Source organism: Zea mays, chromosome 3, assembly GCF_902167145.1.
Source record: "Zea mays cultivar B73 chromosome 3, Zm-B73-REFERENCE-NAM-5.0, whole genome shotgun sequence".
Taxonomy (NCBI): Eukaryota; Viridiplantae; Streptophyta; class Magnoliopsida; order Poales; family Poaceae; genus Zea; species Zea mays.
In genome coordinates, this window is record NC_050098.1 from 188,591,134 (window position 1) to 188,612,869 (window position 21,736).

A 21,736-nucleotide genomic window follows, 5' to 3' on the forward strand; every position below is an offset into this window, starting at 1 on the left:
ATTTAGCATTAGTTTCTTGTTAGACCCGTACACATGCAAATGATACAGGGGCTCCCGGCCAGCTACTCAATTTCTTAGCTTGCTAGCACCGCTTTGTGTTAGACAGAGCGGCCGCTGTGATCTGCAGACACTGTTGGCCGAATATAACACATTTATTCGATGTGTTGTTTATATAGTGTATCATATACAATATGTGAAACGGAGAGAGTAGAATAGAAACAGGTGGTGGCTAGATTTAGATTCTACTACAACAGTGTCACCCGACTCAGAAATAAGTGCCACCAGTACGTACACCAATATGAATAAGTATATAACATTTACAAGATATCAAGTTAGGTGCGGCTTGTCCTGATTTTGCAAGCAACCTTATTTTATGTTCGATTTTCTTTGCAACTAATCAGCAAGCACCTCCATCTTGTTGGCCAAAAGATTCATTTAATTAAGAGATAACCATAGTATATATGAAAGACGCGCTTAATATTCCAGAACAAATATAATTGGACATACATTCATGTATATTATCCTTTATTCCTTTTTCTGAGAACGTGACTATATTATCCTATAATATATAATGCAAAGTCCGATGGTATGATGTTAGATATATATGAACAGCCTCATAAACACTTCACCTTATTATTTCTGAATGCAGTCTTATGCATTCAAGGCACACTTTACAATTTATAGAGCATTTTCTTTATGGAGGTGAAGAGGTACTTATATTTCGTTTTTTTGTGTGTATTTGGTCCACTGATGTGTTCGTCGTCATCCCCCGGCAAATTTATTAATGTGTGGGGTGGTCAACAAATCTGTTTGACAAATACCTGATATTTTTTAAAAACTATGCTTGTTAATAAATACATACACTACCATAATCTAAAAAAACCACAAAGATAGCTAACCCCACCCCAAAGAAAATAGCTAGTCCTTAGCAGCCATCTCTCAAGCAAAATATAATAAAAATGAATCACAAATTCACAATGAAAATTTTATTAACCTGGTGGTTGGCCCTCAAAAAATGTTCCATATAGTCATTGAATTATAGTTTGTAATTCAAAAGAAGTGATTTTTCAATTAGGTTATAGTTCTCAAAGTAAAGTTTTGCATTGGTCCTGGTATATATAGTAGGTCTATGTCCCCTACCATTGAAATTTACTCTTCGAAAAACGCTCTGCTAGGAATAATTTAATTTATATACCGCATGATTGGTTGACGCGCTCGCCAACGCCAGGCTCGCGCTGGCCTGGACGGGCTGAGATCTAGGAATCTCCCGTCCCCGCTCATGCATCCAATTGGTGAAAAAGCGGCCTACATTGCACCCGCGCGTGCAGATCAGTCTCCGCCTGTGGCGGATAGCATGAAACCAATCATGCGAATACTTGACGTGTGCATGCAATGGCTACTAAGTGAAGGATGAATTTGTTCTAAATGGTTAGCTAGCCTTCCGAGATCTAAATAATATAAGTAGCTAGTCCGCTTGAATTGGACGTTCTAGTTTTTTTGGGACTGATTATGGGAGAGCTGAAATGACACATGTAACCCTCATTTCTCTTAATTAAGTGTTAGTTACAATGCAAATAAAAGCCAGTACAAGCAAGCTGGCGCCTTGCCCCAAGCGTCACCCAACCAGCGCCGCTTGCCGCTCCAACCAAAAGATGGGAAACGAATTGTATCTACGACATGCTAGGATGCCTGACATGATGATAGAGAGTGGACAGTGATCTTGGGTTCCGAGCGTGACAAAATTTGTGGATAAGTTAGATGACCTAAAACGTCCGATTCAAACGGACAGAGGAGTAGCATCGATAGGTAGAACCAGCATCCTGTAAACATTCGTTTTTCCTGAAAAAAACAGTCCTTTTCGCCGAGCACTAAAACCTGCTAGGCCTGCCCAGTCCGTAATGAAAAGTAGAAAATGTTTTGAGTAGATTTATTTTTAGTAGGTTAACACTAACCTCATCTCTCTCTCTCTCTCTCTCTCTCTCTCTCTCTCTGATCTGAACCAATCGTTCAGAAAATAAATCTAATCTACTTTTTTATCTCTAAATCCTAGTCCATTATCTCTAAATCCTAGTCCATTACTTGTTCTACACATCTCTTTCAATCCCCTCCTAACTGACAGGCCGTGATGAGGTGAGGTGCTGGGCTTTATGACGTTCTCCGCGTAAACCAGTAAACACCAGATTCTAAAATCGTTAGGCCAGATTTGAAAGCATTGCCACCAGCCATCACCGTGTTTGCGTGACTCAACTCATGTGAGCTAGCACTCGAGACGTGTGACCAGATCAGCTAGCGTCAACACATCACATTGTATTTCCGCGTGTGAGACCTCACATAAATTTGAACCGGTGTTGCAAAACCTCGCTCGTCAGATAGTGGCTATATATGGTGCCACACACCATACTCTAAAGCATTTTGGAATTAGGCAGGATGCACCAGACAAGAGTGATGAAATCTTTTCCTGCGTATATATTCATTATAAGATAACATTATAGTACAAAAGTGAGATAAAGCTTATAGTGATTTGGTAGAATGATGCTTCCTTCAGCGCAGAGCGCACCACACAATGGGCCCCTCACTATCTGGAGAATAAAAGTGGGCGCGGATTGAGATATGTTCGATTTCTCACTATTTTAGTTTAGTAATATATATTGTGTGGCTGATTCACAATACGGGCCACTTTAAGACTACATATAACTAGACCAGAATTTCCATCAGTAGTGTGACAGTGTTTGCACTTTGCAGACAAATGTTTTCGTACAAAAGACGTCAGCATCAGAAAAGGAGAGCGCAAGCGCGTAGGAATAGTTTTTGCTCTTAAAAAAAGAGACTGGAATGATTTTGTTGAAGCACGCATCATCATTATATATACACTTGTTTCCTAGGCTAGCTCGCGTGCCTTACACGCATGCATGCCAACTTCAAATAATTTCCAAGGCAATATGAACAGGCTTCGGTCAACTTAATTTTGTGTTGCATTTAACACTCAGTGACAGATCAGTTACCCGTAGACAAATTAGTCTTCATTTTGTTTTTTTGAAGTGATGAAAATAATGATGTTTTACAAAGTAATTTTGCAAATTCAGGCACAATGACCCCAAATGCGGCAATGCCTCTATCGGGGCCACAGTGAACAAATTATCTGGGACTGGGACCCACTGGCTGCGGAAGCTTTAATAACGGGGCCCATCGGGCCGTCAGGTTGCATAGCCACATAGGTCGGCTACAGACGACAGCGAGCAAGTAGGTAATGCTACGACCTATCAGCTCTAGAGGGTGCGGAAAATCGCTGAACTCACTAGCGCACCGTGACTGAGTTATATCTATATCCTCCCCGAGTCACCGAGCATCTATCTCCGAGCAAGTAGGTAATGCTACGACCTATCAGCTCTAGAGGGTTGTTTACTTGTTTTAGACCGGTCTTCATCCTTATCTAGTTGACGGCTAGATAAGATTTATGTAACCTACCACACTGTTAGCAGTACATGGACCTAGAGATGAAGAGGATTGGGAAACGGGGTAGCTGTAATCAGAGTTCAGAAATCTCCACAATGTTCATAGCCAGAATACATTCGAGGAAGAACAACAAATAGCAGTGGGAAAGAGATAGATGAGCTTGGGAAACAAGTGAGTTCTGGTAAAATGGTAATTGATGCCCTCTCCTCACCTGTTGGCACCAATATAGCTACACACATTCCTCCAGCCTATTCACATTGCCAACCTGTCACGTGCCTCACATAGCAGTGTACTGACATTTCCCACCGCTTAAAATGCGGCTTGTCCCTAAGCCGCTGATAGTGTAGGCTCCAGAGCAAGGAACACATATACAACCATGATTGTCAATTTGTCAGAGGCCATGTAGAAATCCAAGCACTCAAACTTCATAGGTGGAGGCCATGGTTGCTTAATTCCACCAACGAAACTGACTATCCTCCTTTGCTGGGAGCCCTCGTTTGGCAACTCATGAACTACCACTACTATCTTCTGATGGTGCCATGCAAGCAATTTGCAGTCTCCTGAAGGGCAGCCATCAAGCAGTGGCAGTCCTAATATTTTAGGGGCCCGAGACAAGGTTTGAAATAAAGGCCCTTCAAATTATTTATAATATATAAATGTTACTAATTAAACACTCAAATACATCTAAAAATATTTATATCAAATAATAAGTAAATAAAAGGATATATATTATAGTATCTCCTTGAAATTTTCTTTTTAAATATTCATTATTTTGTTGATGGACTATTGGCTTACATGACTAGAATTGGGCCCTATAAATTCGGGGGCCCGGGGCGACCGCCCCTCTGCCCCACTCTCGGGGCCACCACTGCCATCAAGCCATCCTTCTTAGACTGTCTTCAATCGTCTCCTCTAAATTTCTCCCCCTATACCTCACTATCCCGCCACGTCAGATATCTCTCTTCCCCTATATCTCCACCCTGTACAACGGTTCCCCCTAAATCCTTCCCCTATTCCCCACTATAATCATAAAATATCATTTTTCATACCTATTCACCATCTATTATCATTTTTCCAACTAAAAAACACAGCCGCGCACACAACCCGAGGGCAGGGGGTCGGCTGCCGTTGCGCTACATCCAGCGTGCTCTGGCGTCTGGTCCCGTCCTACAGGCTGGTAGAGGAGGGTGTAGAGCTTACCATTGTGAACCAAGAGGACCCCTAAACAGCTACAGGGAAGGGGAGGGGGAGGTCGGCGGGAACCGTTGAAAGCAGTCTTAAGTAGGCCCCATTTGGATACATCGCTGCTCTTGTCGAAGCAACTTGTAACGTATGGCAGGTGCTGACAGTCTTGCTGTTCTGAATCTTCACAAAATGTCACCGCATGCCGAGAATCGTCACTCCCCAATGCTTCATCACTGAGTTGCTGATCCAATACTGACTAAAGTCGTGGCAGGACTGCCCTTGGGTGCCTGGTGCACATGTGTGACAATAGCAACCCAGTGTCCACGAACTTCTTGCGATCACAAAGGGGGCAAATCCAGAACCTCCAATACTCGTGCTTCCTGACAAAGCTCCGCACAACAGACAAAACAAACGCATGCGACAGATCAACCTTGTTGTACTCATGCTGTAGCACATCGAGCCTGACCTGGAGGAAGCTGTCAATTTCATTTGGAAATGCAATGTATCCTACACGCCACCCCATCATTCCATAAGCGCTTGAGAATGAGAAGAGGTTGACAATATGAGTATCTTCTAAGCAGTAGTGCTCCATTCCACCATACATAAAGTACTCAGGTGTTGACAACCACAGGCCATGCACCAGCATTTTTGCACAGATCTGAAATTCTTTTAAACATAGGCCTGGAAATAAAAGCTCCAGAGGGGTTCCCCGGATTCACAGATATGATGTTCTTCCACATTCTTCTTTTGAACACCAACATCACTGACTACCACCTCAGTCTTTGCTCCAGTCTGATCCTCAGCAACATTTTGATCAGCGGCAGGGCTGGAAACGAGCCGAGCTTGGCTCGATGCCTGAACGAGTTCGGCTTGGCTTGACATCGGCTCGCGAGCCGGCTCGGCTCGACTGGCGTGCCATATTCTGATACTTATTGTTGCATTATTTACTGAATTAATATTATATAAATTTGAAATATAGAATCATCATTCAACATTATGAGTAATTTAAATTATAAATTGTAATATATTTATCATCAAAGACTAAAAAATAGGCTATTATCCATAAAATTATCTAATATTCATTATTATTCTATAAATTGATCAATTTTGCAAGGCTCGCGAGCTGGAACGAGCCGACTCGGCTCGCTGAAAAAATGAGCTCAAAGAAGGGGCTCCGCTCGGCTCGTTCGAGGATTGGGAAACGGGGTAGCTGTAATCAGAGTTCAGAAATCTCCACAATGTTCATAACCGGAATACATTCGAGGAAGAACATCATATATCAGTGGGGAAGAGATAGATGAGCTTGGGAAACAAGTGAGTTCTGGTAAAATGGTAATTGATGCCCTCTCCTCACCGGTTGGCACCAATATAGCTACACACATTCCTCCAGCCTATTCACATTGCCAACCTGTCACGTGCCTCACATATCAGTGTACTATAAAAGGGAGACAGTAGCTCCCATCTAGGGCAGATCATAAGCAATAGCCATCGATATACAAGCACCAATATACTAGATGTAGGGTATTATCTCGCATTGAGACCTCGGACTTGTCTAAACTCGTGTCGTTTGTGCGTTTACCGTCGTCGGTTCTCGATCTTGCGATCCACCTCGTACAAATTCACTGTCGAAATTTCCTCGACAAATTTCACTAAAGAAGTTTCAGTACCAAAGTAACTTTATTTCCATACCATTCTAGAGTTTAGACCCATTGTTAGTACATTCTACTACCTCCATCCAATAATATAAGGAACCGAATTTGTACTAAGTCCACTATCCTAAGTTTGACGAAAACATATAGAGAGAAATATTAACATCTACCACATGAAAGAAGCGGTTTATGAAATAATATTTCATAATAGGTCTAGATCTAATTGTGCTCATTTGATGCTATAAAAATATTATTCTTTTCCGTTCCATCCGTTCTAAATTATAAATTATTTAACTTCCTTGATACATACATTTTTGCTATATATACCTAGAGATAAAGTATGTCTAGATACATAGCAAAATGCACATACCAAAAAAGTAAAAGCAACTTATAACGGATAGTACAGACAAGGTCTAACTTAGAATAGTTCAACTTTGAACAAACTCAGAATCCCTTATATTATGTGATGGAGGAAGCATAAAATTGAGTAGTAAAGAAATAATTCAAAGGTTATACTTGTTCTTTTGCAAGAAGGCAAGAATCATGGCTAAATGGACAATATTGATGTCATACAGTAGAAGTTTATAGCTAAATATATATTGAAAAAAAATAGAATTCGCCTAACAGAATTTTTAGCACTAACCTATTGATTTAACCTGTTTGCAATAACAAACAGAAATTTGCATGACCAAGGCCAAAACATTTTTAAAATAGTAAAACAAAGCGGGAAAATTGGAACATGAAACTCAACTTGATATGGGGCTTCAATGAAGCATCTAATCTATGCTATGAGAAGAATCGACGTAAAAAGAATAAGAAGAATCAACACAATGAGTCCATGGAGCCAATACCATTTTGGGTGGAAGCCGGAATCATCATGACTAAGAACCTATACTGCCAGGGCGCCAGAAACCCTTGGTGGCAAGAAGAAATTGATGTTTGACAATTGTAGTCTTGTAATGCAAAGACCTGAGAACAGGGTCCATCTTTCTTATCATGTCTATAGTGTCTTGCAGCACAAACCATCTACCAGGTCTAAGTATTCTGTCAATTTCAGCTGCAACTTCAATGATGTGGCACCTAAGATAAAAAAAATGAAAAAGCTTGCTTGCTATAAAGTTGGGACACGAGAATGTCAGAATATACACAGTAAGAGTTCTTCAACAATTAAAAGGCTAGTTCATTTACCTTTTCGTAAGGGGCCCTAAGAGATAACTCATGTGAATAAGATCATAAGTTCGTGGGTATGTGTTAAAAGATTCACACCAGTCATGATATACCCCAATCAGACCTCTGTTGAAAATGATGTGCAATGTATCTGGCTGATCAACAGGTACAACATTCATAACCCACAACGGTCGATTGATAATTGATGCTGCAAATCTGATTTAAGGAAACAGTCATGATCAATGTCTTACCAGTTACTCCCTGAGTCCCAAAATACTATTCGTTTTAGCTCTAGGTTTCAATGTCTATATTCAAATAGGTGATGATGAATTTAGACACATATATAAAGCACATACATCAAGTGTTGTATGAATCCATTAATAATCTAAAACAAATTTTAATTTGGGGCAGAGGGAGTACCACAGATGGAGGACATAAATTATGACTAATTTAGGAAAAGAAGAATCTGTGTAAATAAAAGCTGAAACTAAGTGTAGTATCAAATATAAACCCTAAGAATCATGCAAGCACATCATATGTCCTCTGAATAAAGTTAAATACTTGATTTTAATGAGGTATGGGTACCTCAGCTCACAATCCAGGACTATGTAAAGCTGACTGACAGCTTCTAAACAACAACTATGTACAGTGTACCCCGTTTAACAATAGATAAGTTGAAGCCAAGGATTGCAAAGTCAACTGTTGAAAAAATCTGCATATTAATCCCTTCAACCAGAAAAAAAAACTATGCCAGAAAAAAGTGAAAACCATAGTGTCAGTATATTTACAAATTAGTGATTCTGATTGAGTGACTGTCTGACACATCTGAATTAAGTGTCAAACAAGATCCAGGCAGAAGAAGTGAAAGTTAGACATTTCAAAAGGTATGTTGTTGTAACAGCTGATACAATCAACTAGTCTAAATTAATTTTGCATAAAGATCTCAAACCAGTTTTTGCTTACCCTCCAAAACCCGCATTCATGTCCATAACATTGCGAACACTAGACCAATTAACTGCAAATTCGTTGAGATATATTTCTGAAACAAGGTCCTTCCAATAACTTGTATCAGAATCAATTTTTTCTTGAGGAAACTGAATGGAAGAATTGTTAGATGTAGCCGAGTGCTTAATATTAAGTCTTTCAGGCCACGAGACGGCCCAACTATTCCCTTCACCTGAACTCGGAACTGCAGGAAAGAGGCAACTATCGAGAGGTTTATACCTGAAGAAGGGGAACAAGATGATTAACATATATGGTATGAAAAAGATCATAGCATAAATCCCCTCTGAAGCCGATGCATCAGTAACCAAGACCCAAGATTGCACAAATCATAATTGCCTTGACTATTGACCACTGATGTAACCACTGGTTAAGACAGTTCAAGAAAATGTACCAAGGGAAACGTGATCCATCACTCTCAGAGCACAGAGGTGGTTCATTATTTTTTCTCTCAAGGGAGCATGAATTTGATGTCGGCTTTTGGTATATAACAACTCCGATCTTATTGATATCTCGAGACCTTACCACTGTCCTCCAGCAGATCGATTTGGTCAGAGCTACCACCGCTGCCAGCAATTGGAGATAAATCAGATCAGCAACTAGGTATTATTCTCTGCTCAATCATATGATAGGTTGCAAAAGGAAAAGGGTTTGCAGGCCTAAGGACAAGCAGATAAGGTACTGATGCAAATACATTTTATTAACCGAAGTGTGAAACATTTCAATTTTAAGTATGACCATTTAACCCTGGTCATATATGATAAACGCACGCCAATAAAAACGAAGCAATAACTACAAATTCCTAAAGGACTAACTAATGAGTTCAATCTACTGGCATATAGATGCTGCATTTCTCGCATTTTTATTAGATTGTTCTTAACTGTTATGCTATAATACACATTGACATTGATATGGATTGAAGCAAGAAATTCACTTAAAAATCTTCAATGTATGAAGCTAATGCGTGTGGATGAAAAACATTCCACCCGTATTAGCTCTTATTGATGAGATACTAGGGTGCATAACTACAAATTCCTAAGGTGCATAATTTGATTGAGATACTAATGATATGCTGGAGGTTCTTATTGATGAAAACCATATGAGGCAAAAGATAGTGGTCACAAACCATTCCAATCATCTATATCTCTTGGGTTTTTGCGATAGACAGGTGTTGCAGACCAAATGTAATACCCTCCAGGCCTGAGTACTCTATTGAGCTCCAACAATGGTTTTCCACCTGCATGCCACAAATAGAGTAGCGTTACAAATTGTATGGTATCTCACACATCACATTAAAACAGTGTACAAAATAAGTAGACAATGTTGTGTTGAATAAAATAAAGAGAAGAACTACATGAGAATATAAGTGTTCCAAAATACTTGCCATCAGCATACCAGTGGACCCTACACCTTGCACAGTGGATGACATCAAATGAATTATCAGGGAAAGGAAGCTTTTGTGTTCCAATCACTGCCAAAAATGCTGGAATCCCACGCTCCAGTGCAAACTGTATCTGAGCTTCATGCTCATCTTTGGGTGCAACAGACATGGTAATGACATTCCTATCAAGCAAATATCCACCAAAGCTGGCCACACCACATCCAACATCAAGGACAGTTCTTGTATGGATTCCCCATTGAATGTTTGGTAAAATCTATAAAAACAATAGCCGCAAGTCATGAGTTATTACGACAAAGACAAGGGGGAACATTATATTTGTCGTGTTTGAGTAACTTTTCCAATTTGTGATCACATCCAAGGATGCAAGTATGCCTTTTCTTTTGACATAATGGGACTTCAATGAAGATACTACAAAAATATCAGTAATATACTGAACTTCTATGAGAAAGCAGGATGACATGCAAGCATATATGCTCGGACATAGCTGGAATTACATAAAGAGCATAAGTAATAGCTACCTGTTCAATGAATTTAATGTATGAAGCCACGCCATTTTTGAATTGAGTCCCACCTCCAGGGAAAACAAAATAGTTACCAGACTTCCTGACCCAGTTCTGGTCCTTCTTGTATTCCACTAACTTTGGATGAGGAACATTATTATACCAAATCTGAAATTAGAGTGGAATGTAATATTACGAGGTAGTCAGCAATTGTATACTTTACTGAATGTTGAACAAAGTAACTATAAAGCATAAACTAGGTACATTCCAAATTTGAGCATTATAGATATGTGATAAGTCTGCATTTAAAGAAAAGGGATACTCAATATCCATGCATTGAATTTTCATACAGCATGGCCATGTTCCACAGGGTCATTCATGGGAATGACAAAAAAAGTTTGAATCAGTGCATGTTTTTTTAGGGATCTGCATCATTATATGTTACCGCTAACCAATGGAAGCATGAAATTCCCAACCTGGCAGCGCGCTTTATGTACAGCACTACAGCTCAATAGATGACATCCAAGATCTATAAAAGAGCTCTACTACCCTTTTGAGGCATGTGTATACTATTCAGTTTCGAGAATGTTAAAACTGTGTGCTCAATCGGGTATTTGGATCTGACAATCAAGTCGCTGGCAGATTACAGTGCATCCTAATCAGAGCATAGGAGCGCAGATTAGCATATTAAATTACTATAACCAGTAACCACAACTCATCCATTGGGGAATAAACAAGTACCAGTGAAAAAATCTTTCTCGACGAAGCAAGCAAAGCAGGCGTCCTCACCATGTCACGGCTGCGTGGCCACGGCACCGGACGCCGGTACCTCTCGGGCAGCGGCACGAGGCACCTCGGCCTCGGATCTGTCGGGCAGTGCCTCTCCCGGTGCTCCATGTGCCGCAGCGACTTGAGTGCCTTGACCGCCTTCACGTTGTCGAGGCAGGGGATGTAGTCCGCGGCCGCCACCCCCTTCCCCACCTTGCACAGCTCCCACGATGGTAGCTCCTCCACGGCGCCGCCGCCGCCTTGCCCCTCCTCATCCCTCTCGCTCGAGACTCCCGCGGCTGTCTCACCGTTGCCTGCCGATCCACTCGCTTCAGTGGCGGCAGGGGGCATGCCGTGATCTGGTTGGGACACATCAGCCTTCGCGTCGCCAGCAGCGGCGGTGGTATCTGGCCTAGGCGGGTCAGCCGTGCTGTTGCTGACCGCATCAGACGCGATGGCGGTTCCGACTACGGGCGGAGATGCGTCAGCAGAGACGCGATCAGCAGAAGTGTTGCTGCTGACCCAGTTGGAGACAACAGAGGTTGGGGTCTCAGGTGGAAATGCGTTAGAGGAGACGGCAGCAATTGAAGCTTGAGAGGAGAGGTGGGAAGAGGAGGAGGAGAAAAACGGGAGCGCTGTCGGTGCGGGGCTGAAGAGGAGGAAGAGAGAGGATACGACAATGAAGAGGGTGACGGCGGCGACGACAACAACTGGGCGCTTGCGAACAGAAAGGAAGGAGTAGATGGCCATTCCTCCTCTGGTTCGGAGGTGGTGAACGGGAACCGGGACTGCGGGGAAGATCTGCGGCGGCGGGGGAAGGAAAGGAAGCGCACGGCCGTATGCGGTGGTGCACTGGTGCGCCCGGTGCCCGTGTGTGCTCTGCGGATCTGCATGCCGCAGTTGCAGCCTTGCGGGTCCGGCGTTGGGAAGATTTGTTTTGAGTATAGTACCCCCTCGGCCCCATAAAAAAAGAGTCTCATTTTCGTTTGTAGACGAGTTAAAAAAATTGTTAGTTTTTAAAGAAAATATAAATAAACAAATGTATAGAATAAAAGGTCTACTTGGCTCCCTCAACTATTAGTGTTTCACATGCTCACCTATAAAACCACTTATTCTACTTTTAAACTATTAAAAATCATCTACTACCAGCGTTCTCAAATATTTATCATTCGCTAGTTTGCTTTTAACTAAACCACGATAATTAAAAAAGAACGGAAGGATTAAATAACCCTAACATGTTTTTAAAATAGAGCATCTTCAAGAGACTCTTTATTTCTTTTCTATCTGTTTGACTCTCTATTTGTCTTTTCATAAAGATTACACTTTATATGTAACATCTTGTAATACCCAAAATGTATAAAATGATAATATAGTTGATCTCATTATTTCGTGTGCCATCTTATCATTATAACAAGAGAATAACTATAAATAAGAATGAGTAATTAAAACCAATGACACTTAAAAAAATATACATCATGCTGGGATTTATGGAGTGTGTGCATTTGGTGACAAATAAATCAACATTCAAATTGAGGATTTAATACCTACTTTGAATAAATAGAATAGAAGGAGAGAAATACTATATAAATCACAAAATAAAACTTATTAATAAAATTTTATATTGGCAAGTTCAAATTTAATATCTAACCAAATTACAAATTTGCCACAAAAATAATTTCTTTTAGAGTTGAAGTTTTGAATTTGGAAAGGAATAAAAGAATAATAAAAAAAAAGAGAAAGCAGTTTTCAGTCGAGTGGGCCTCTAGTCCCTCCATTCAGCCCATCTTCGGATTCACCCCGCTAGCCCACGTTCCCTCAGCTCGCGCAGCCAGGTCCCACACGTCCAGCCCACTGCCAACTCTAGTCTCTCGCCGACTAGTGGTCCCGTTGGCTGCTCCCTCGCGTGCACACGGTCTTTGGCTGGTGGCCCACTGGTCAGGCTCTGCTATCGCGTGCGCCCAGGTCACCCTCACCGCTGGGTGGGGTATCGCGGCCGGTACGTCGTCTTCACCATGCCGCAAAGCACGGACTCCGCAGGTATGGCTGCCGTGATTCTTGGTCGGATCCGCGGCACCAGGAGAAGATTAGGTCTAGCCGCGGGGTATAAGGCCCTCCCCACCTCGTTCGCTCCTAGTCTCCGGGGTAGGGGTGGATATCGAGCCAGCTCGGCTCGGCTCGACCGAGCTCGAGCTGGCTCGTTAAGAAAACGAGCTGGCTCGGCTCGACTCGTTAAGGAACCGAGCCAGAGAACCAGCTCGGCTCGGCTCGTTTGCGAGCTCGAGCTGGCTCGTTTAGCTCGCGAGCCACAACAAAAAATAGTATACATGTATATATACAACAATATAATCAATTGCTAGTTAATTTTATACTAATTTAACACTAGAAAAGACTAACAATACTCATAATTTTATATATCACATCATTTAAACCCTAAACAAACATAGTTCGTCACTTATTAATTCATCCAATATAAGTATATGCTTTGTTTTACAGATAAATGCTAGCTCATTCGAGCTAACGAGCTGGCTCGAGCTCGTGTCGAGCTGGCTCGTTAACGAACCGAGCTGAGATGTTAGCTCAGCTCGTGATAAAATTGAAATGAGCCGAGTCGAGCCGAGCCGAGCTGACCACGAGTCGAGCGAGCTCACGAGCCACGAGTATTTTGTCCAGCCCTACTCCGGGGTTCGTTGCGGCTGAGAGAATCACCCTGGCCACCTGAAGCTAACCCCAGTCGCGCCATCGACTGTGCGTCTACCGTCGACCTGCCCTCACACCTCCGTTCGGTGCCGGTTGGATGGCACGGGATAACCACCACGAGGCGGGGGCACCGTGTTCTTCCTCAGCTCGCGCGGATTTGGCCCACGGTGGGCACAATTCCTTACCAAAGTCGAGGTTCTGCCATTGATTTGGGTGCGGCCGCCTCCATCGTTGAGAGATTATGTGCCTCCATCTCGGGTAAGCATCTATTCATAGGGTTCGCCTTTGTCTCCGCTGTGGGTTGGGACTTCCATTTTAGGAGATCGTGAACTAAGTCGCTAGCACAGTATGACTCGCCGGCGTGCGGCGCCGCGTGGGAATCCTGCGTCGCTGGCCTGCGCTCTGGAGGTGGGAGAGTACCCGATTGCCGTTGATTTCAAGTGTGCGGCTGAGATCATACTGATGCATACCGATTCGTAGGATTCATCCGTGCCGTTCGATCTAGATCGGGCACATAGAAAACGGTTTGGCTATTTTAAATCTACGCCGTAGATCCTTGATCTAACGAATATAGTAGCCTACCGGTTTAGATCGAGGGTGATTTAATCCAAGCCCTCTATCTGTAATCGTACGGCCCATATACAACCATACCACTTCACCCATGCCTTTTTGCACATGAGCCCCTGATTTAAGTAGGAATCAACCCGTCGTCCAGTGGAACTATTCTCTGAGTCTTAGAAATATTTGCACCGTAGCCCCTGCACTTCTCAGTATTTGAGGCCCAGTCCAGAGAAGATTAAAAATAGAGAAATAATTATAGAAATTAGTTTTTAGTACAAAAACAACTCTAGAAACTTGAGGAATTCATATATAATTCATGTTAGCTCCAAATTGAGTCATTCTAGTTGCAATAATTTTGTATTAATATTTTATACCAACTAGTAACACTGTTTAGCCATGAAACTTGAATTAAAATTATTCATTTGGATTAATCTATTCTAAGCACTAAATAATTTCCGAAATTCATAACTTGGTAACCGCAACTCTGAATTTAGTGGTTCTTGTTTCTACGATCTCGTAACGTCGCGTAGATCATTATTATGCAGTATATTCTTATGTTTGGTGTGATGTTAATTTTGTCTATATCATGTTTGTCTGTATTGCTACGACTAGCGTGAGGACACGTGTCACCTGAAGATCATCCTGGTACCTGGAATCTCAAGTCTCAGGCAAGTTGTGCCCTTGACCACTTTTTACCCAATAATGTTCTTTAATATCATTTATTCATGCATAGGTTAATTCTGATGGGACCCAATAGGTTATCCTAGATTGTTTATCTCATTACCTTGTTTACCCCTGAATCACTTGGGTAGTTTGCTATTGCTTTACATGGATTTGGGATAATTATTTATCATATCTATGTTCCAGTTATTTTGTTATTCTATTTATGTTCATGTCAAGATCATTAATGTTAATTGGAACATAGAGCTTAACTTGAGAAACACGTGCCACCACAAGGGTTTATGGACGCCCTTGGCTCATTAATTAGGAAAGCTAGTGGAGGACTACCTTACCCAAAAGGGGCAAGGGCAGTAGGGGAGTGGTCAGTGTAGGGAGGTCATTGGTTGATTTTGCTGTGATGGCGGTCAGGCAAGAACCCTGCATTGGAGCTTCCTATAAACTGTAGCGGGTTTTCTGAAGCTAGTGGAACTTTGTAAAGGCCTCGTAGTGTTACCATGCCTCGCCTCCTCGGTAGAGGTGTATGGGAAGTCGCGATCCCTTGGCAGATGGGTAACATGACTTGTGGGTAAAGGGTATCACCTCTACAGAGTGTAAAACTGGTATACTAGTCGAGCTCACGGTCATGAGCAGCTCAGGACTCTCTGATGATTAAATTATGGAACTAAATTCAATTTGTCATATGCATTGCATCGCAGGTGATGTTGTTACTTTTGTTCTACTACTTAATTGGGTTGGCATTTACTTATACTTAGTAATTGCTAATAAAATTTTGACCAACTTTAAAAGCAATGCTCAGCTCTAACCATCCTCTTTGGTAAGCCTTACACTTCACGTGAGCTCCCACCTTTGGCGAGTTCATGCACATTATTCCCCACAACTTGTTGAGAGATGAACGTATGTGAGCTCACTCTTGCTGTCTCACACTCCTCCCACAGGTCAAGAACAGGTACCCCAGGATGAGGCGCATGGAGGATGCTGCGATGTGTTCGTGAGAGGTCTAGGCCGTCGTCTCCCAGTCAACTTTGGGTTGCTGGACCGTTGTCTCCTTATAATGTAATTATTTATTTATTTTGTATAGAACTCCTATTATATAGTAAAGTTGTGACATTTGATCCTGTGCCATGATTCATCATATGTGTGAGACTTGGTCCCAGCACACCTGGTGATTATGTTCACGCCCGGGTCTTGGTGCCCCTAAAACCCGGGTGTGACAGAAGTGGTATCAGAGGAATGTTGACCGTAGGACGAAACATAGATAGAACTGGACAACCATTATCTACTTGCCTTTGCTACTCTGGTCCTTTTCTAAACTTATCTTAATCTTTTCTCATCTATTTCCGCTTTACTCTGATTATTCTTACCTTTTCTCTCTAAAGACAAATGTGGATTTCACACTTTGAAATCATGTGCCTAAAGTGACTTTAGGAATAGGAGACCTAATCTTAGGAATAAAAACAAAACTATTTTTTTGATATCTATGAACTTGAATGTTTGTTCTTTTGATACTTGTCTGATTTGGATCTTTGATTGGGTGTGATGAGTTGTGGAGTAATGTCCACAATTATATCTGCATATACATATAGAAAAAAATGCTTATAAAAATAACTAGATAAACTAGGTTATCCCTCATTAAAGTATCTAGCCTAACAATATCAATCTCATCTTAAAAGATTTTATCCTACACTCATAGATCCATCTTATGTGAAAAGATCCTAACTTATCCTAATTAAAATATATCTTATCTTAAAAGATTTTCTCTTATCTTAATAGATTCATCTCATCTTAAAAGATTCTATCCTATCTTATCTTGTCATATCCTAACTACTTTGCTTATCTCGTACTAAGTGTAACAACTATGATCTATTCTAAAATAAGTAGATCTTAACTAGTCTAATCTAGTTATATCCAATCTGTCTATCCCCACCTAACATCAAACAAGATTTTGACCTACATCATGTAGTCTATCTCATCCATATCTATCTTAACTATATTTCCAAACCTCGATAATATACACTAACCTCGAATCATTGAGACCAAGACTGGAGGAGAAAAGATCAACATCGACAAGGAAGGGTATAACAGCCAAAGCGAATCTCGAGATGAATCAGGACTTAAACATTTTGGATAAAGTCTTTTCCATGCCATAATCTTTCTTACCTCAACCTGTTCAGTTTATATCCCACATATATAGTAGCTGGATACCTATGTTCTCCCAATCTTCCATTACCTTCACCACCACCACCAGCTCCACCAAGCTACATAAACATATATATATATATATTACTATTTTAGTTAAATGCTACTTAGTTAGTGGTTGATACTATTTTAGGAGGAATAAAAAGGTCTAATTGACCGTATGTGTTGCTAATAAAATTACGCATCATGCTGAGATTTTGTCTGTGCATATGTTTGAGATAACATGATTATGCACCCTCTTACAAATCTCGAGGACGAGATTCTTGTTAAGGGGGGTAGGATTTGTAATACCCAAAATGTATAAAATGATAATATAGTTGATCTCATTATTTCGTGTGCCATCTTATCATTATAAAAAGAGAATAACTATAAATAAGAATGAGTAATTAAAACCAATGACACTTAAAAAATATACATCATGCTGGGATTTATGGAGTGTGTGCATTTGGTGACAAATAAATCAACATTCAAATTGAGGATTTAATACCTACTTTGAATAAATAGAATAGAAGGAGAGAAATACTATATAAATCACAAAATAAAACTTATTAATAAAATTTTATATTGGCAAGTTCAAATTTAATATCTAACCAAATTACAAATTTGCCACAAAAATAATTTCTTTTAGAGTTGAAGTTTTGAATTTGGAAAGGAATAAAAGAATAATAAAAAAGAGAAAGCAGTTTTCAGTCGAGTGGGCCTCTAGTCCCTCCATTCAGCCCATCTTCGGATTCACCCCGCTAGCCCACGTTCCCTCAGCTCGCGCAGCCAGGTCCCACACGTCCAGCCCACTGCCAACTCTAGTCTCTCGCCGACTAGTGGTCCCGTTGGCTGCTCCCTCGCGTGCACACGGTCTTTGGCTGGTGGCCCACTGGTCAGGCTCTGCTATCGCGTGCGCCCAGGTCACCCTCACCGCTGGGTGGGGTATCGCGGCCGGTACGTCGTCTTCACCATGCCGCAAAGCACGGACTCCGCAGGTATGGCTGCCGTGATTCTTGGTCGGATCCGCGGCACCAGGAGAAGATTAGGTCTAGCCGCGGGGTATAAGGCCCTCCCCACCTCGTTCGCTCCTAGTCTCCGGGGTTCGTTGCGGCTGAGAGAATCACCCTGGCCACCTGAAGCTAACCCCAGTCGCGCCATCGACTGTGCGTCTACCGTCGACCTGCCCTCACACCTCCGTTCGGTGCCGGTTGGATGGCACGGGATAACCACCACGAGGCGGGGGCACCGTGTTCTTCCTCAGCTCGCGCGGATTTGGCCCACGGTGGGCACAATTCCTTACCAAAGTCGAGGTTCTGCCATTGATTTGGGTGCGGCCGCCTCCATCGTTGAGAGATTATGTGCCTCCATCTCGGGTAAGCATCTGTTCATAGGGTTCGCCTTTGTCTCCGCTGTGGGTTGGGACTTCCATTTTAGGAGATCGTGAACTAAGTCGCTAGCACAGTATGACTCGCCGGCGTGCGCCGCCGCGTGGGAATCCTGCGTCGCTGGCCTGCGCTCTGGAGGTGGGAGAGTACCCGATTGCCGTTGATTTCAAGTGTGCGGCTGAGATCATACTGATGCATACCGATTCGTAGGATTCATCCGTGCCGTTCGATCTAGATCGGGCACATAGAAAACGGTTTGGCTATTTTAAATCTACGCCGTAGATCCTTGATCTAACGAATATAGTAGCCTACCGGTTTAGATCGAGGGTGATTTAATCCAAGCCCTCTATCTGTAATCGTACGGCCCATATACAACCATACCCCTTCACCCATGCCTTTTTGCACATGAGCCCCTGATTTAAGTAGGAATCAACCCGTCGTCCAGTGGAACTATTCTCTGAGTCTTAGAAATATTTGCACCGTAGCCCCTGCACTTCTCAGTATTTGAGGCCCAGTCCAGAGAAGATTAAAAATAGAGAAATAATTATAGAAATTAGTTTTTAGTACAAAAACAACTCTAGAAACTTGAGGAATTCATATATAATTCATGTTAGCTCCAAATTGAGTCATTCTAGTTGCAATAATTTTGTATTAATATTTTATACCAACTAGTAACACTGTTTAGCCATGAAACTTGAATTAAAATTATTCATTTGGATTAATCTATTCTAAGCACTAAATAATTTCCGAAATTCATAACTTGGTAACCGCAACTCTGAATTTAGTGGTTCTTGTTTCTACGATCTCGTAACGTCGCGTAGATCATTATTATGCAGTATATTCTTATGTTTGGTGTGATGTTAATTTTGTCTATATCATGTTTGTCTGTATTGCTACGACTAGCGTGAGGACACGTGTCACCTGAAGATCATCCTGGTACCTGGAATCTCAAGTCCCAGGCAAGTTGTGCCCTTGACCACTTTTTACCCAATAATGTTCTTTAATATCATTTATTCATGCATAGGTTAATTCTGATGGGACCCAATAGGTTATCCTAGATTGTTTATCTCATTACCTTGTTTACCCCTGAATCACTTGGGTAGTTTGCTATTGCTTTACATGGATTTGGGATAATTATTTATCATATCTATGTTCCAGTTATTTTGTTATTCTATTTATGTTCATGTCAAGATCATTAATGTTAATTGGAACATAGAGCTTAACTTGAGAAACACGTGCCACCACAAGGGTTTATGGACGCCCTTGGCTCATTAATTAGGAAAGCTAGTGGAGGACTACCTTACCCGAAAGGGGCAAGGGCAGTAGGGTAGTGGTCAGTGTAGGGAGGTCCTTGGTTGATTTTGCTGCGATGGCGGTCAGGCAAGAACCCTGCATTGGAGCTTCCTATAAACTGTAGCGGGTTTTCTGAAGCTAGTGGAACTTTGTAAAGGCCTCGTAGTGTTACCCTGCCTCGCCTCCTCGGTAGAGGTGTATGGGAAGTCGCGATCCCTTGGCAGATGGGTAACATGACTTGTGGGTAAAGGGTACCACCTCTGCAGAGTGTAAAACTGGTATACTAGCCGAGCTCACGGTCATGAGCAGCTCAGGACTCTCTGATGATTAAATTATGGAACTAAATTCAATTTGTCATATGCATTGCATCGCAGGTGATGTTGTTACTTTTGTTATACTACTTAATTGGGTTGGCATTTACTTATATTTAGTAATTGCTAATAAAATTTTGACCAACTTTAAAAGCAATGCTCAGCTCTAACCATCCTCTTTGGTAAGCCTTACACTTCACGTGAGCTCCCACCTTTGGCGAGTCCATGCACATTATTCCCCACAACTTGTTGAGAGATGAACGTATGTGAGCTCACTCTTTCTGTCTCACACCCCCCACAGGTCAAGAACAGGTACCCCAGGATGAGGCGCATGGAGGATGCTGCGATGTGTTCGTGAGAGGTCTAGGCCGTCGTCTCCCAGTCAACTTTGGGTTGCTGGACCGTTGTCTCCTTATAATGTAATTATTTATTTATTTTGTATAGAACTCCTATTATATAGTAAAGTTGTGACATTCGATCTTGTGCCATGATTCATCATATGTGTGAGACTTGGTCCCAGCACACCTGGTGATTATGTTCGCGCCCGGGTCTTGGTGCCCCTAAAACTCGGGTGTGACACATCTCAATCCAACAGACTATCTATCTAGTTTGGCTAGTCAGGTGGCTAGCCAAATTTAACTAGTGAGGGAGCTAATTTAGAGAGTCGGATAACTTGGCGAGACAGATAGCTAGTCTGTTGGAGCCGTTGAATAGCCAAATTTTGGCTTGACAAGCCATTTAGCTAGTTTGTTGGAGATGCTCTGATATGTCGTATTAAAAGTCTACATAAATACCTACTATCTAAGAGCAACTTCAAGAGATTATCTAAAAGAACTAGCTAAATTTACTGATTCGGTTACTCTCTAAAATAGATTTTATAAAAAAAGTATAGTCTAATCCAATTAGAGATGGCAATGGGTAAAAACCCGCTGGGTATTACTTGCCCAAACCCGTACCCGCGAAGAAAAAATACGCCCGCTAAAAAACCCATATCCATGACGGGTATAAAATTTTGCCCAAACCCATACCCATGCGGTTTTCGGGTACCCAATGGGTTTCCCATACCCACTAACATCAACATAAAAAATAATTCATCATGTAAATGATAATCAATACATTAATAAGCTAGCATAAAAGGAACAAGTGATAACTAATTTTAGCCTAAAATTTGTTACATGAAGTTTATTTCAATTAGAACATATTCAATTAATAATATTATGAGACATATTTATAAGGAATGTTGATTTTAAGGCGGGTTTTAAAAACTCATGGGTTTGCGGGTATGGGTAGTGGAAGAACAAACCCATGGCCACGTACCCGTTGGGTTTCCATTTGAACCCATTAACAAACCCATGGGTAGAGAAATTGACCAAAACCCGTACCCTAATAGAGCAAAAACCCACCGGGTTTCGGGTAGCGGGTACCCATTGCCATCTCTAAATCCAATAGACTCGGTAAGCCTACGAACTGAATAGAGAGTGAAACAACCTATCCAAAAAAATAG

General features: G+C 41.7%; 1 protein-coding gene across 8 annotated transcripts; it reads right to left on the bottom strand.

The window, feature by feature from the left end:
- Positions 1 to 5,832: 5,832 nt before the first annotated feature.
- Positions 5,833 to 12,195, bottom strand: LOC103651052 (probable methyltransferase PMT23). 8 transcript variants are annotated; one of them, XR_004857323.1, is made up of 9 exons: positions 11,100 to 12,195; positions 10,377 to 10,526; positions 9,841 to 10,111; positions 9,583 to 9,693; positions 8,851 to 9,022; positions 8,418 to 8,678; positions 7,476 to 7,670; positions 7,139 to 7,390; positions 5,833 to 6,287 (listed from the first exon to the last, which is right to left on the bottom strand). XR_004857323.1 is itself a non-coding variant. In XM_035966387.1 (9 exons), exons 1-8 carry the CDS (start codon positions 11,874 to 11,876, stop codon positions 7,169 to 7,171), a joined length of 2,088 nt encoding a protein of 695 aa, XP_035822280.1. In that variant the 5' UTR covers positions 11,877 to 12,195; the 3' UTR covers positions 5,833 to 6,046; positions 7,139 to 7,168. The 8 variants fall into 8 exon arrangements, 7 of the variants coding, with proteins under 7 accessions (XP_035822280.1, XP_035822281.1, XP_008674869.1 ...); XM_035966387.1 differs by having other exon boundaries at positions 5,833 to 6,046; positions 7,139 to 7,367; positions 11,148 to 12,195; XM_035966388.1 differs by having other exon boundaries at positions 7,139 to 7,367; positions 11,148 to 12,195.
- Positions 12,196 to 21,736: the final 9,541 nt, after the last annotated feature.